Raw genomic sequence first — 17,964 nt, 5'->3', positions numbered from 1 at the left:
AAGGGTTCTAGGAAGGGGATAAATCAATTATGGTTAACCAAGGAACTTATGGATAACATCAAATTGAAAGTAAAACATTAATATAGATGGCAGAAGATTGAGATAACCAGAGGACTGGAAGACTGCTAATGTAACACCCTTATTCAAAAGGGAATGTAAACATAAAAAAAAAGGTATTACAGGCCAGTTAGCTTAACATGTCATTGGAAAAATGTTGTGGTCTATTATAAAAGATGCAACAGCAAAGCATTTAGAAGTAAGAATTTAATCAAGCAGAGTGCATGACTCGTGAAGGGGAGATCGTGTCTGACAATTTATTACTGCTCATTTAGGTGGCAACAAGCTGGAAAGATAAAGGGGGAACAATAGATATAATGTATTTTGACTTCTAAAAGGCTATCAATATCATGATGCAAGTAAGGCTACTTAATAAGATCCTGTGGTGTTGGGGACTAGTATATCAGTATGGACAGAGGATTAGCTAACTAATAGATAACAGAGGATGAGGGTAAGGGGCATTTTCAGGATGGCTACCTGTAACTTGTGGAGTAGGACAACAATGCCTGTTGGGGCTACAATTATTTACAATGTGGCTACAAAGGCAGAAATTGAGAGGAATGTGTTTTTTTGTTTCTCTCTTGAACAGCCAGAAACTAATTACGTGGGAGGGGTACAGGGAAGCTCAGTGCAAGCTGGAAGAACAACACCGTATTAATTTTTTACAATTAATTAGATTAGATTCCCTACAGTACGGAAACAGGCCCTTCGGCCCAACAAGTCCACACCGACCCTTCGAAATGTAACCCACCCAGCCTCATTCCCCTACCCATATTTACCCCTGACATGGTAATTTAGCAAGGCCGATTCATCTAACCTGTACATCCTTTCCACTTGGGAACTCTGCAGCCTTCGGGACTGACTATTGATGAAGGTGATGTGCTTCTAGTGTGCACTGAGCTTTGCTGGAGCACTGCAGCAAGCCTGAAACAGAGATGTTGACCAGGGAACACATTTTCCTCGCTACCATCAGTTCTGAGGAAAGGTCACTCGACCCGAAACGTTAACTCTGTTTTCTGTCCAGAGATACTGCCAGACCTGAGCTCTTCCAGCAATTTCTGGTTTTGTTTCCAATTTACAATTTCCACAGTTCTTTCGTTTCGGTCCCAACATTTTTCATTTTAATGATGATTATGTGTGTGTATGTATAACTGTGGCAATTCATATTGGTACAATTATTTGTAAATGACTCATATACATGAATGGATATGGATGACTAAGTGAAAGTTTATGTGATTCAGTATGAATGAAATTGCTAAGAGTGCTACAGTTTCTAAGTTCAGTGTTTCAGTGATTGAAATTAAGTTGACACTAAGCTGGTATAGAGGTCGATACAATGCACTCTGTGGTACAGAGTTGCAATAGGAACCAAATTTGTACCCCAGTCAAGTTCTCTTTTGACTATATAAGTGCAGTTGTGGTGTTGCTCATTTAGCACTACATCTGTATCAGTGGTACAATTTGGACTTCTCTTGTTCCCAGATACAAGACTCAAAAGCAGCTTGTCATTTCTTTAAAACATCCAGGGAATCTGCGGTTGTTTTAAGAATCTTTCGGAAGGGCCACAAGGAGCTTGCAGCAATTTAAAGAAACCAATTGTAATTTCCTTGAATAATAAAATAAATGTGGTCTGTTGACCTGGAAATTGTACTAACAGGAAGGAATTTAAATACCAAAAAAACCACAAAGGAGATTCAGAGGAAGGATATAGTGGGTGAAGATGGCTAACACACAGATGTCATTACAAAAAGAGGAATACACCAAATTCTGGTGAGAAGAAAATCTCTTTCAGAACGTGGCTGGTTTTCTGTTTGTCAGAAAAGGAGACAGGAGCTCTTGGAGCTGTTGTGCAAGTTGGCTAGAAAGGTGTTAAACCTGGAAAGTCATGTAAGAACCTCTGAGACACTCTCAGGCCACATAAGGGAGAGTTCAGAGATTGACGAGTATCCTGTTGGTGTTAACCATACCAGAGCGCTCCGATGGAATACAGCTGCTGGTGAATATGACTCAAGGGCTAAATGAATTGGCAAAGAAGGTCAGAGGTCCTGTGTACTAAAGGCTGAGTTGTGAGAATTGAGATTGCCACACTTGTGTGGGGAGTGATTCAGTATTTGTGATTACATGAGACATACTTTTGTTCTATCAGCTATTTTTACTTGAAGTATCATTTGCCTGTTAATTTCTACTTATTCATGGTGTTAGTTCTAACTTTTTTTTAAGATGAAAATTACACAAAGTGAGCTCTTATTGTTCATTTCCTCATTTGGGGAAGTCATAGAAATACAAGTAGGCCATTCAGCCCATTGAGTTCATTCCATTATTCCATGAGATCATGACTGATCTGATCATTCTCAACTCCACTTTGCTCCCTCATCTTCAATAACCTTTGATTCCCTGACTGATTATAAATCAGTCTATCTCAACCTTCAATGTACTTAATGACGCAGCTTCTGTAGACCATCATGCTGGGTTGTGTGATAAATGTGGTTATTGTTGGTTCACAGTTTCCCCTCAGCGATCAGAATAAGGGTTAGTGAATTGAGCAGGCACGGTGTGCCAAGGGATCCGCCTTACCTTCAGATCTTGTTCCAAGTTCCTTATCAGCTCACCATCAACCTGGCCAGTCTGAGCAACTTTCAGGCTTTTCTGCTCTGCTTTCCTGAGGCGGTACTGCAGGATGCGGCAGTTCTTGTTGGCTCGATCCAACTCTCTGCGGAGTTCCTGCAGCTGGTATACATCCTCCTCCAGATAGCTGTCCCGCATTTCTTCCATTTCCGACCGTAGCTCATCCAGCTCATCCTGCATTTTAAATCATGCACACAGCACAAATTAGCAACAGGTTAGGCACAACATTCGCCACAGCCTTCCAGTGTTGCATTAACAATGGACGAGGAGTGAAAGGGCAACATGCAGACTGCAGATATTCAGTGAAGATCAGTGCACACTGTGGGATGGTAGTGAGTGTTGGTATAGCAATGTCAATCTGGTGTGTGTGTGTGTGGGCAGTGAAAGTGAGGTGGGTGGGGGACAGGTGCTGACTCGGGCCTCACGGTTTCCCACTGATGATAGAACACTGCAGTATCTTCCAGTGGAGGCAAAATAGGACCAGTGAGTTATTCTCCTGCTGGCATCTTCTGTTGGCTGGGGCACTGGAAGCAGATGGGGGCACCTGTCCTCATGACTATACAGATCAGGGCACAGACAACAAATAGGAAGAGAGAGGAAAGGGGAAATTCAACTCAGAAAAGTATCTCTTGGAAAGAGGGGCAACAAAACTTTAAGTAAATCAAAAACAAAATCAATTTTACAAATCTCACCCTTCCCACTTGCATGATAAAGACCTCCACAAATGAAGAGAAGTCTTGTGTTTCTTGTTGAGCGTTTGCTTTCATGTGAACCTTGCACTCATTAACGTGAGAGGATTCAGTGTTGAGAGAAGGATGGAAGATTTTTTGTTTGATTTTAAACACAACATCTGCAGAGACCAGCTGCAGAGCTAAGCTCTCCCAATTCTGTCCCAACAATTAATACATTAATCTCAACACCAAAGGAACAGCTGCCACTTCAACATGCCATTACCATCTCTCACACACCATTCATGCTCCCGAAGTAGGATTGCCAATTTGGCATTGACAGATTTAAGTCTGAATGTTTTGACCAGCACTGATGATGCCCAAGTCCCATTAATGGAGGAGCTCAACTTCATTTTAAACAACAAAGTTTGAGAAGGGGCTGGACTGTTTTTGAAATAAGCAATCCCATTACCGGTGGTGAAGTAAGATTTTAATCTACTTTGAAAAGTAGACTGTTTTAAATCTATATTTTGGATGTTTACAAAACAATACAGTTCCTGTGTTCTGTAAAATATCCCCTGGTTTTGCTCACATCGGAAACCAAGCATTTCTAACATATAAATCAAATATGGTGGATGTAATCAATGCCATCACATTGTTCTCCCCCCCAAAAAAATTTTAGTTTCAATCCAACCTCTGAACAACCAGGACTTCAAAATTCCCCAGGACTCTGGAATGTAGTGTCAACTGGACATAGCCATTGTAGTCTACCACCAGAACCAGACCATGGAATCACTATAACATTTTGGCCCTAACTCAAGTTGAAGGGTGACCTCCTGGAGTTACCCGTGTTCTCTTGCAGGGCATTGGACTAGTCAGGGAATACAGGAAGAAGAGGAAACCATTCAGCCCACTGGGCCAGTCCTGCTACTCTCAATCAAGGCTGATCATTTCCTCATTGTCTCTTCTCCAAAAGTCACAACAGAACCTTCCCTACGGTGGGGTGAATTGGGTAGACTGCCCACACACTCTGGAGAATCCTGCGCTCAGACCACATACATCTGGGAGAAACCAGGTTAGGGTGGTGTGGGGGAGGAGGGCTCCTCTGTGATTTCCCTCAGTCCATGTATTTCCCACACCCAATGCCTTAATGTCATTAATTTCCAGAAACTTACTAAGTTCGGTCTTGAACCTGCTCAATGATTGAGCTTCCACAGCCTTCTGGGTTAGAGAATGCTAAAAGATTTCCCCAACCTCTGAGTGAAAGTGTTGCTGCATATCTCAGTCCTAAATGGTCTGCTGCTTGTCCTAAAATTATGTCCCCGATTCTAGCACCACCATCCATGGAGAGGCACGCTATCCTTATCCACTTTCTCATGTCCTGGAAGAATTGTGAGAGTCTCAGTGAGGTTACTCTTCAAAAAGCTCTGGAGAATACAAATCCAGTTTCCTCCAATCTCTCCTCATACAGCAATCCTGCCATCCCTGAGATTAATCTGGTAAACCTCCATTGCACTGCCTCTGTGGCAAGTACATCCTACATTAGATAAGGAGATCAAAACGGGATACAATCCTCCAGGGAGGTCTCACCAAGGTTCTACATAACTGCAACAAAAAACACCTTTACTTCTGTACTCAAGTCCCTTTGAAATGAATGTCAAGTTTCCATTTGTCTTAATTCCTGCTGTACCTGCAAAGTAGAGTTTACAAGGACATCCAGATCCCTTTGGACATCCACAATTCCCAATTGCTCACCAATTCTAAAATAATGTGCCTGTTTTCTCTACAAAAATGATTAAACTTCATACTTATTACATCCCATCTGCCGTGTTCTTGTTCAATCACATAGTCTGTCAAAGTCCTTTTGAAGCATCCTTGCCCCCTCCTCGCACTTCCGTTCCCAACCAGTTTGGTATCATCAGCAAACTGGAAATATTACAATTGGTTCCCGTGTCATGATATTTTACATAAATTGTGAACAGTTGTGATAGTTGTGGTGGACCTTGCAGTACCCCACAATCCTGAGAAAGATTCCTATCTTTGCTTCCTGACTGCTCACCCATTCTCAAACCATCCTGTTACATTTTCCCCAATCCCAAGTGCTTTGATTTTATTTAGTAATGTCCGGTGCGGGACCTTATCTAAGGCTTTCTGAAAGTACAAACATATCATATTCAGTGGAGGTTTTCCTTTGTCTGTGCTACAAGCAATTTCCTCAAAAAACTATGACAAGTTTGTCTGTTTCCTTTAATAAATTCACATTGACCATGTCCAGTTTGCTATGCTTTCCCAAACATTCTGTTGTCAAATCCTTTATAACAGCTTCTAACATTTCCCTACAACTGATAAACAAGCTAACAAGCCTACAATTCCACTCTCCCATTCTTTTTAAATAATGACGTTACATTTTCCATATTCCAGTCAATACGAATCTTACTCGAAGTTAAAAATTGCTAAAGGGAACCGTCAAAGCACTCACTATCTTAGAATCCCTACAGTGTGGAAACAGGCCCTTCGGCCCAACAAGTCCACACCAACCCTCCGAAGGGTAACCCACCCAAACTCATTCCCCATTATTCTACATTTACCCCTGACTAGTGCACCTAACCTACACATCCCAGAACACTATGAGCAATTTAGTCTGGCCAATTCGCCTAACCTGCGCATCTTTGGATTGTGGTAGGAAACCAGAGCACCCAGAGGAAACCCACACAGACATGGGGAGAACGTGCAAACTCCACACAGACCGGCGCCCAAGACTGGAATCAAACCCAGCTCCTTCATGCTGTGAGGCAGCAGAGCTAACCACTGAGCCACCGTGCCACCCTCTCTATTGCTACTTCTGAGAATTAAGCTTATTTGGCTCAGAAGTTAATAATTAAGTTAATTTTCCAAATACTACCACTTCACTGATACTAATTTCCTTTAGCAGCTCATTAACACAAGTCCCTCAGTTGCTTAGTATTTCTGGCAAAAGGTTTGATACTTCCTCTGTGAAGCCAGATACAAAGTAACCATTTACTTTCTCTTCCATTTTCTGATCTCCACTACAATTCTCCTTCTGCCACCTGCATTGGGCCAGACTTATCCTCGCTAATCTTTTTTTCCACTACATTCCACCTTTATGTTCTTGATAGCTTGCTTTCATACTCACTTATCCTATTCTTACATGCACATTGAAGTCACCCATCATTGCTGTAACTTGAACTCGATATTAAAACTGTAACTTTTGCTCCTAAAGTTGTACAAAAGGCAGCGGGAACTCGATATTAAAACTGTAACTTTTGCTCCTAAAGTTGTACAAAAGGCAGCGATTGTGAGAATGTCTCAGCACTAACTGAAGATAATGGAGTCTCACATGGTACAAGCACATATGTCTGAAAGATACAATTTAAAATGAAATTGCAGGCAGTTACTGATTATTAGTTGTTCTGACATACTTGGAAGAAGAGGTGGTGTCATATTAGCATCACATGGTCAGGTATTGTGTTTTTAATATATTCTTTTACAGAATGTAGGCATCACCAGCATTGCAAACATTTACTGCCTATCCCTCAGTACCCTAGAAAAGGTGGTGGTGAGCTACTCTCTTGGGTGTTTGCAGTCCATGTGGTGTAGATATAATTGATAGTACTGTTACAGAGCAGGCTCTGGGACTCTGAGCAATGCTGATATATTTCTAAGTCAGAGGAGGGTGTACTTTGAGCAGCTGTTATCTTTTTTGCATGTTATGAAGTAAATAAAGAAAAATGAAACTTGAAATAAAGATAACAGTTGCCTGAAACAAGACAGGCAACATCTGTGGAGATTGGAAAACAAATGCTCCTTGGTCTGCTGTTCTTGTTTCTATGTGCTGATACCTCTAAAGCGACTGCGGTGAAATATTGTTGATTTGATGAAACGTGCATCCTTTGATATGACTGTTCACAAGACCATTGTTTGTGGGAGGAGCAGTTGGTTCAGATGGCTGATTCACAATGCCAAGTGATGCCAACAGTGTGAGTTCAATTCCCGCAACGGCTGAGGTTACCATGAAGTGCCCACTTTCTCAACCGCACTCCCTGCCTCCGGTCAAACCATCTCCAGTCATCTCTCTCTAATGAGAGAGTGGCCCAATTGTCCAGTATGACTATGGTGACTTTACCTTTACTTCATACCATTGATTGAAACAAAAGAATCCTCCCTCTTCTAAGCTATTTGCCCTTCTCTGATGTAAGTGTTCTTAGCTGTGGTGACATCATTTGAAAGCTAAATGACTAGAGTTGCCTCTTGTGACTCTGAGCAGCATAGTAAGTTCTCATGTTGACTTTTAAAAAGTTAAATTCTGACTCAATATGTTCTATGTTCTTAGCAGATTTTTGTTGCTCTCCCCACTTTGAGTGAGATGTAAGGAGATAAGATCAGGCCCACCCTCCTGTTTGTAAGTGATTTGCCACAGTGTTTTATTTGACATGAGGAATCCCCATCAGTTTGGCAGTAAAAATGGTGCCTGGATTTAGCCAATACACCGAACACCGATTCCATTAAACTTCTTCAGCTCAGGGACTCCCTTTAGAAGCAAGCGCAGCTACTTGGTAGAGGTGTGGGAGGGAAAATACTCTGAGTCTAAAGTAATGTTCGCTGTAGGAGCAATCAAGATAAACCGTCCATTTTTTTCCTCAGGGATAAAGCAAGCATTCTGGAGACCACCCTGCACCTCCTACATCAGTCATTAACCAACTCAAACAAGTTAAAGAACTTGTGGCTCAAGTCTTAAAACACAGCATTCTTGTCTATGGGAAAATTATTCCGCAGTTACATTTGAGAAATCTGTCAAATCCTTTCCATTTCAGAATTGCCATTAAAAAAAAGCTTATGTTACATGCAGTGGATCTTCAATCCTTTGCCATAGAGCAGGCTTCACTGCTCCCACAACTCCAAGGGTTATAGAGCAAATAACTCAAATTACACTGCTGCTGATTGATGCTGTGAGCAGTGATTACTCTGTGCTGAATTCTACACCTCCACCACACCCGCCCTAACACAGCAGTCCTCTTGGAATCACTGACCCCAACTCAGGTCAGCAGTTGCTGGGCTACATGATCCAACAGCTAATTGCTGGCTCAGGACTTGCCAGGGTAACACTTCAACAACTAAACCAACCATAAATCTGACCTCATCAACTAAAAACTCCTCCAAACCCCAGCCAACCCTTTTACAGAAAGTTAGAGCTGAAGAATTGAACTTCCTACTCTCTGCAACAGCCCACTGAAATAGGAACAGTAACTTGCTACTAGATCAAGCAAAACATTTTTAAAATGCACGCATAGTATGGTGGGTATTGCTACTGCCCATCCCTAATGGCCCCTTAGAAGGTGGGAGAAAGATGAATCGCTGTAGTTGCTATAGGCCCACAGTGTCATTAGGGAATGAGTACCCGGCTTTCGACCCAGTGACACTGAAGGACTGGCAATATATTTCCAAGTCAGGACGGTGAGTGGCTTAGTAAGGAGCTTGCAGCTTGTGCGTTTCCATGCAGATACTGCATTTCTAAGTGGTAAAGGCTATAGTAAGGCACTGTTAGAGAAGGCTTGTTGAGTTATTGTAGTATATCTTGAGATTTACATACTGCTGCCAATGCCAGTGTGCAGGATGTGATATTTTTAAAAATGAAACCTGGGACACTCCCTAGTGTTTCTAAAGCCATACCAGCTGCACTTGTTGGTTCTTGCACTCTGTCAGTGAACAGCAATTGCATCTGGTGATGTGGTGCAGATCAACGGGACTACTTTGTCCTGGATAGTGTCAAGCTTCCTGAGTGGTGGGTGAAGCTGCACCCATTCTGGCAAGTGGGGAGTATTCCATCACACTCCAGACAATACAAAGTACTGAGCAATATTAGGCTATTCAGCCTCTCGAGTCTGCTCCACCAATTAATATGCTCATCTTGGCCTCAACTCCACTTTTCTGCCCACTCCACTTAACTGTATAATGCGTAACTAATTATAAATCTGTCTCTCTACCTCCTCCTTAAATTTATTCACTGTCTATTACACTCTGGGGTAGTGAATTCCACAGATTCACAACCCTTAGAGAAGTAACTTCCCCTGATCTGTTTTTATTCTGCAACCCCTTAGCCTAAACTTTTGACCTCTCATTCTAAATTGCCCTAGAAAGGGGAACATCCTCTCTGCACCTACTATTTCAATCCCCTTTATCATCTTAAAAACCTCAAATAGTTCGCCTCTCATCCTTCTAAACTCTAACCAGGACATGTCTCAACTGTTCAATCTCTCCTCAGTCTGACATTACTCTAATGGACAGACTACTCTGCCAGTAAGAATGGCTGACAGTGTGTTGCTGGAAAAGCACAGCAGGTCAGGCAGGCTTCTGAGGAGCAGGAAAATGGACGTTTTGGGCCAGACCTCATTCCTGATTAAATTTATATTAGATGAGATTTCCTACAGTATGGAAATAGGCCATTTGGCCCAACAAGTCCACACTGACCCTCCAAAGAGTAAACCACCCAGACCTATTCCCCTACCCTATATTTACCCCTGGCTAATGCACCTAATACAGTAGGCAATTTAGCATGGCCAATTCACCTGAACTGCACATCTTTGGATTGTGGGAGGAAATCGGAGCACCCAGAGGAAAGCCACGCAGACACGGGGAGAATGTGCAAACTCCACACAGTCAGTTGCTTGAGGCTGGAATCAAACCAGAGTCCCTGGCGCTGTAAGGCAGCAGTGCTAACCACTGAGCCACCATGCCCCCGCCGAAGCTTTACCACAGCTTCACTTAACAAATAATACCATGATATGAAAAACAATTCTCTGTATATGAAGGGCTCCGGCTCAAAACGTCGATTTTCCTGCTTCTTGGATACTGTCTGACCTGCTGTGTCTTTCCAGCAACACACTCTTAACTCTGATCTCCAGCATCTGAAGACCTCACTGACTCCCAGTAAGAATGGCTGACAAGTTTGCCACAGTTGGAGTTTGAGTATTCTGCATTTGACCTGACATGATTTCACTACACTTCTATTCTTCCCCCATGATAAACACCTTGCACTCCATCATGAACTCTGCTGTGAAGGAATGGCTAAACTGTCCAAGATTATCTGCGAGTAACAATGTACATTCCATCACTCCATCAGCCTATGTTGAGTGTACCTCCATCTTTAAGGGCTATTGACAACAGTGATAGCAAGCTCTTTTAAAACATTGCAAGCAAGTTCCTGGGTCTCCTTCTAGGTAAAAACAATGACTGCAGATGCTGGTAACCAGATTCTGGATTAGAGTGGTGCTGGAAAAGCACAGCAGTTCAGGCAGCATCCGAGGAGCAGGAAAATCAAAGTTTTGGGCAAAAGCCCTTCAGAAGGGCTTTTGGCCGAAACGCCGATTTTCCTGCTCCTCGGATGCTGCCTGAACTGCTGTGCTTTTCCAGCACCACTAATCCAGAATCTGGGTCTCCTTCTAACAAGACACAGGCTTGGATTTGAAGCTTTAAAAATTACTACTGTTTCCTCAAATCATGCAATTACGGGTCAATTACTCCACCACAATTAGTGGGAAAAGGGATCACAAACTTTTCCAGATGCAATTGCTGTTCACTGACAGAGTGCAAGAATCAACCAGAGCAGCTGACATGCTTTAGAACCACTATGGAGTGTCCCATGTCTCAATGTCTGGCCTGGCAATCTCTCATTTCAGAATTTTCATCCATGTTTTCAAGTCTGTCCATTGTCTGTCTCATAAACCCTCCCCAAGGCCATTTCGCAGTAAACTCCTCGAGCTCCAGAACTCCGAGATCTCCCTGTTCCTTCCACTTCTAGCCTGTTACCCACTTTGTATTTTAAATCACTCCATCATAATGATCATTCAGCTGCCAACACCCTAAGGTTTGGTATTCCCTCCTTAAACCTCGACATAATTCTACCTCTCTCTTTTGCTTCATAATGTTTCTTAAAACATCACTCTGTCCAAACTTTTTGTCAGGTCCCCTATTACCATCATATAGTTCAGTGTCAAATGTTGTTCAGTAACCCTCCTATGAAGCACTTCAGAATGTATTACTACCTTAAAGTAGCTACATAAATTCAAGTTGCTGTTTTTGTGACCACATTCGATTCCCTACAGTGTGAAAACAGGCCCTTTGGCCCAACCAGTCCACACTGACCTTCCAAAGAGTAACCCACCCAGACCCATTTCCCTCTGACTAATGCACCTAACACTATGGGCAATTTAGCATGGCCAATCCACCTGACCTGCACATCTTTGGACTGTGAGAGGAAACCAGAGCACCCGGAGGAAACCCACACAGACACGGGGAGAATGTGCTGGAATCGAACCTGGGACCCTGGTGCTGTGAGGTAGCAGTGCTAACCACTGAGCCGAGTCAAAGTATATTCATTGTACTGAGATATGGAGAAGTTGCATAGACAGTTCAAGGCTAGAAGTTATTAGTGCTGAAAATGTGTTGCTGGAAAAGCGCAGCAGGTCAGGCAGCATCCAAGGAATAGGAGAATCGACGTTTCGGGCATAAGCCCTTCTTCAGGAGCCTGAAGAAGGGCTTATGCCCGAAATGTCGATTCTCCTGTTCCTTGGATGCTGCCTGACCTGCTGCGCTTTTCCAGCAACACATTTTCAGCTCTGATCTCCAGCATCTGCAGTCCTCACTTTCTCCTAGAAGTTATTAGTGAGAAGAATTGAAAATCTGCTACTGCTACAGAAAACAGGAGATAATAATAAAGGAATAAACCTTTTGTCCAATGGGCAGTAGCGAAATTGCTGGTGTTGTGTGTTTCATCTCCTGTTGTTCACTTCATTCATGATTTACATGGTACTTCAGATGTTCAACATTGTAGATTTATGCTCTGATGAGTATCATAAAAGAGATCAATAGCACTTTACACCTTGAAAAGGCTACCTAAGGGATGATAGATGCACTAATGCAACAAATCCCACCTCAGTCTTCATAATTCCAATTGATCCAAAATCAGCAACTATTTTTGCAGTCTAAATGCCAGATTTTCACTACACTGTGTGAAAACACTAATCCTGCTTTCACTCTTAAGTAATGGTAAGATCCGAGGGAGTGTTGCTGAACAAAGAGACCTTGGAGTGCAGGTTCATAGCTCCTTGAAAGTAGAGTCGCAGGTAGATACAATAGTGAAGAAGGCATTTGATATGCTTTCCTTTATTGGTCAGAGCATTGAGTACAGGAGTTGTGAGGTCATGTTGAAGCTGTACAGGACATTGGTTAGGCCACTTTTGGAATATTGCGCGCATTTCTGGTCTCCTTCCTATCAGAAAAATGTTGTCAAACTTGAAAGGATTCAGAAAAAATTTACAAGAATGTTGCCAGGGTTGGAGGATTTGAGCCAAAGGGAGAGGTTGAATAGGCTGGGGCTGTTTTCCCTGGAGCATCAGAGACTTAGGGGTGACCTTATAGAGTTGATAAAATCATGAGGGACATGGATAGGGTAAATAGACAAAGTCTTTTCCCTGGGATGAGGGAGTCCAGAACTCGAGAGCATAGGTTTAGGATGAGAAGGGAAAGATATGGAAGAGACCTAAAGGGCATCATTTTCTCACTTTTGAATCCAAATCCCTGATTGATGATCTGCAACTTTCCATTTGCCTTTTTTTGTATCTGTTCACTAGCTTCTAGAAGTGTCTATCAAGGAAGACCCACATTCCCTTGCTGTGGCTCCGAATCCCTCACCATTAGGGAAATTATTCCCACTTGTTTTCTCAGATTCTTGATATTGAACTCAAGCCCAGCTTGGAGAGTCTGCAGGCCCATGGCTTAAGAAAGGACTGTAATGTTTGAGTTTTTAAACTTTGTTTCTTTATTTTTCTACTTTTATGCTAAAAAAACTGTCGTGCTGAACATTTTTAAAAGTATTCGCTTATTTACTACTTCTAAAATTAAGATTTTGTCCCTAGGTGTTTTGTACCTAAAATGGCGCTGTGTGTGGTGATATTTTACACTTTTTACAGTACTCTTACTACTTGAGTACGTGATAATAAAACCTAGATCTAAAAATCATTCTGTCATAGTTATACTCACATTCCCAGAATCCATAGCTCTAACCATACAATCTATAGACTGTAAATAATGGCCACTTACTTCCACCCATCCTCCCATCTATGCAACTTATTGTCTCTCCTAACTTCATGTCATTTCTAAACGATGATATACAACATTATAACTAAGGCTGATGCACCAGTGCAAGTTCCCTGGGTACCACCGACTGTCAGAGAGAGAGTGAACTCTTTGCCTTTATTGTAATAACACCCATATTGTAAGCAATGTAAAACAGAACTCTATAGTGGGCTGCGTATGACCATTGGTGAATCTGCGGCTCTTCTCAAAAAGGTTAATCCAATGCTCTGCTCGATCAGAAGCACTGTGACTTACAACAGATCACTAACTCTGTGCAAACATCACTTAAACTCTACTGCAAACAGTCAACACAATTATAGCCAATAAAATCTGTAAAAAAAAAGTGTTTTTCTTCAAAAGCTCCGTGCCAGTCTTCTAACTGTCTTGTTAAGTCCTGAAGCTTTCAGAACAAATTGTAGTCTCAAACACAGCAGCAGTCAGGTCAGTAGCTTTTGGCCACTATTGTAAGGCAATTGCCAAAAGAAATCAGCAGCAAGATAAGAATATTCTTCACCAGCAAATGATGACCTGGAATGCACTGCCCAGAAGGGTGAGGGAAGCAGTTTCACAAGTAGGCTTTCAAATAACTTAAGAGGGGAAATCTGACAGGAAGTGACAGGGGAATGGAATATAGCTGCTAAGGTCTATCATATACATGATGGGTTGATCAGCCTCATTTGATGCTGCGGTGTTTCAATGACTGATTGCAATTATTCAGAAATGCAAATTCGAGGATTCTGCAGGGGTTGCTGCAAGCTCCAGTGGAAGTGCATTATAAAATGTAGCCACATCTGCGGGATTGTGAAGCATGCAGCCTACATCTTTCCAAGCCATCTCATATAAGGAGAAGCAGGATTCTCCATGAATTTAGAGGATCAGTGTGAAAACATGAAATTAATTTGTGCACAAATCAAAGTGATAGAAAAGAGTTGATTCACTGGGAAGGGCAAGAATTCCATCTTGCAAACTCCATAAAGTAATCCTCAACACAGCACATTGCTCTGAACATCTTTTGCACTGGAATTAACCAGTTCACTTTACAAGTTATGTGGAAGTACCACTTTTATGATAAGTGTATTCGCCATTTGCAAACTCAACACTACTTATCCAACTTGTGTGGCTGAAAATGTGACACGATAAATATCCACATTTCAGAATATATTGCAAGAAGACAAAATTAGCAACCTGACCAGAATAACTTTCCCAAAAATAGGCAGCAGTTGGGAGAGGAAAGAAAATCAAACAGGTGTCTGCAGATGGTCGACATTACATGAGCATCAGCTGTAACCACACGCACATATTCTGGTGTCTTAATACCACAACCACCAAACATTTTGCTCTGTCGCTGACCCCAAATGAAGTCCATACATTCTCACATTTACACAAGGCCACTGCCTGTCATTGTATTTTTAAATTAACTCTATGGTCAAACTGCAAGATCAAAGTAGCTAAATAAAACAAATCTCCGCAATATTCAATACTGAACAGTCATAAATACACCATTATAAATTCCTCTTAATGACTGCCAGCTAACTGATAGCATCAGTCATAACCATGGTTTCAAGCATATTTGAATGGCTTTTAATATTCAAAGATAAGAGGCAAGAGCAGAAGTAGACAACACCAGTCCTCAAGCCTGTTCCACCATTCAACAGAATCATGGCTAACCATCAACCTTCCCACTGATTTTCTTACTGGCTTCATGTGTCTGCAGAGTCAAGGTGTAGCAACAACTTCTGAAACTGCAAATCAATGCCATGATTGGCATGCTGATGCCAATCGCCATGCACAGGGCATTAGAGCAGCTGCACACCCGTACAGCCTTGCAGCTTAGAGGGAATGCTGCTGACCATCCCCCCCTCAACTCCATTTTTCTGCCTGCTCTGGATTCCATGAGGGACCAAACATCTCTCGATCTCGGCTGTGAAACTGGATTGAACAACAACTCTCTGGGGTAGAGAATTTCATGGACTCACAATCCTTTAAATGAAGAAGTCTCTCCTCATCTCAATCCTAACCAATCACCCTAACTGAGACTGTTGTCCCATGGACTAAATTCACCAGGGCAAACAACTTCTCAGGATACACCCCATCGAGCCCCTTCAGAATCTTCTATGTTTCAATGAGATCACCTCACATCCTTCTGAACTCCAAAAAATGTGGGCCTGATTTATTCAGCCTCTCATTACAGGACAACCTACCCATCCCAAGGACCAATTTAGTGAACTTGCAATACAACAATTTCCTTTCTTGGCTACGAAGACCATACTGCATACTGTACTCCAAGCATGCTCTCATCAATGCCCTGTATAATTGTACCAAGATGTCTTAATTCATATACTCCCGTCACCTTACAATAAAGGTCAATGTAGCATTTGTCTTCCTAATTGTTTACTCTGTCTGCATGTTAACTTTCTTCATTCCACATATGACTACACCCAGATCTCTCTGAACATTAAAATGTAAGATTTAAAATAAATTGATTTACTACCAAAGTGAATAACATCAACCAGAAATTGCTGGAAAATCTCAACATATCCAGCATCTGCAGTTAGATTCCCTACAGCCCAACAAGTCCACACCGACCCTCCGACGAGTAACCCACACAACCCCATTCCCCTACCTATATCTACCCTTGACCAATGCACCTAACGCTAAGGGGAACTTAGTAAAAACAAGGACTGCAGATGCTGGAAACCAGAGTCTAGATTAGAGTGGTGCTGGAAAAGCACAGCCGGTCAGGCAGCATCCAAGGAGCAGGAAAATCGATGTTTCAGGAATAGAGGCAGGGTGCCTGCAGGGTGGAGAGATAAAGAGAGGGGGGTGGGAGTGGGGAGAAAGTAGCATAGAGTACGATAGGTGAATGGGAGTGGGAGTGGGATGCCTGGAGGAAGAACGCCTCATCTTCCGCCTCGGACAACCCCAGGGCATCAATGTGGACTTCACCAGTTTCCTCATTTCCCCTTCCCCCACCTCACCCTAGTTCCAACCTTCCAGCTCAGCACCGTCCCCATGACCTGACCTACCTGCTTATCTTTCTTTCCACCTATCCACTCCACCCTCCTCTCTGACCTATCACCTCCATCCCCACTCACCTATTGTACTCTATGCTACTTTCTCCCCACCCCCACCCCCCTCTCATTTATCTCTCCACTCTGCAGGCACCCTGCCTCTATTCCTGATGAAGGGCTTTTGCCCAAAACGAAGACTTTCCAGCTCCTTGGATGCTGCCTGACCAGCTGTGCTTTTCCAGCACCACTCTAATCTAGACTACGGGGAATTTAACATGGCTAATTCACTTGACCTGCACATCTTTGGATTGTAGGAGGAAACCCACACGGAGAGAATGTGCAAACTCCACACAGACAGTCACCCAAGGCAGGAATCATACCTGGGTCCCTGGTGTTGTGAGGCAGCAGTGCTAACCACTGAGCCACCATGCCACCCTTTGGCTTTTTGAATCGTCTCACTTCTTCACATTATATACCATCCTGTTACACATTCCCTTAACCTACCTTTGCAGTAATTTACAACTCACAACTGCATAGTTTACATTCTCACCTGGCTTTGTATTGCCAGTAAACCTAGATTCAAAACTCTCCATCTTTTCGTCTGAATTATTAATGTAAATGGCCTGTGCTACACAAGCTCCACTGCTAAAATATAAGTGAACTTTATATCATTCAGAAGCCAGCAGCAAAATTAATAAATGGAATACTCTCGAAGTGTTCCCCTCTGAAATTATCCAACATACTTTCCTTCAGGAATAAAACTCACTGAACAACTCTCTCTGTATATCATCCTGTTTATGTGATGATTTTAGAGTGGATATGACAGGGAGGGAAATGCCCATTTGAAGTGTTGTTGACTGCAGACAGTCAGTTGTGGTGGGTGTAGTTTGACGTGATAAATTGGATGTATCATACAACAAGTTTACTGGTACAACATTGAAGTATAGTGATCAAAATTCAATTGTTCCCTTGAGTACTGCTATTGATGTGCTATATAAACCTAATGATTATTGATGATAGATATTATACAGCCTTTTGGCAACTGGAAAGACATTCAATGAAAATGTGTCCTGTATTGTGGCTGTAGAAATTAAATAGAAATCAACCATCAATTATATCCATTGAATATACATGTATCTCTCTATGATATCCATATGTCTATGTGGTCACACAGACATAAGCTCTGATACATATTACAGTGTATAAATAGATATTCAGCATATGTAGACAACACAATCATAAGCTGTGTGTGCAGTACTACACCAGGCTGTACACACCAAGACTGGAGCCACTCCAGCAAAATCTGGAGTCCAGCCATTGGCAACAGAAGAGTTATTTTTTGAAAATGTATTAGAAAAAAACTTTTGAATATGTTATTTTTACAACCCAAACTGGTGCTACAAACCAATGCTGCAAACAAACGGGAATTAAGCAGTTTCATGTGAATTCAA

The 17,964-nt window shown here is 42.2% G+C and overlaps 1 protein-coding gene across 3 annotated transcripts in view; it reads right to left on the bottom strand.

Annotated features, from left to right (window-relative positions):
* mtcl1 (microtubule crosslinking factor 1) overlaps positions 1-17,964 on the bottom strand; it is a 211,681-nt gene that overhangs the window by 177,757 nt on the left and 15,960 nt on the right. For all 3 annotated transcript variants that reach the window (XM_043687777.2, XM_043687778.2, XM_043687776.2), the window contains exon 2: positions 2,632-2,856. In XM_043687777.2, the coding sequence (XP_043543712.2) occupies positions 2,632-2,856 (225 nt within the window). The remainder of the gene's footprint in view (positions 1-2,631; positions 2,857-17,964) is intronic.

Source organism: Chiloscyllium plagiosum, unplaced genomic scaffold (assembly GCF_037043375.1).
Source record: "Chiloscyllium plagiosum isolate Xiang-an unplaced genomic scaffold, Cpla_swu_hap1 HiC_scaffold_4, whole genome shotgun sequence".
NCBI classification, from domain to species: domain Eukaryota; kingdom Metazoa; phylum Chordata; class Chondrichthyes; order Orectolobiformes; family Hemiscylliidae; genus Chiloscyllium; species Chiloscyllium plagiosum.
This window is presented reverse-complemented; position numbering and strand designations above follow the sequence as displayed.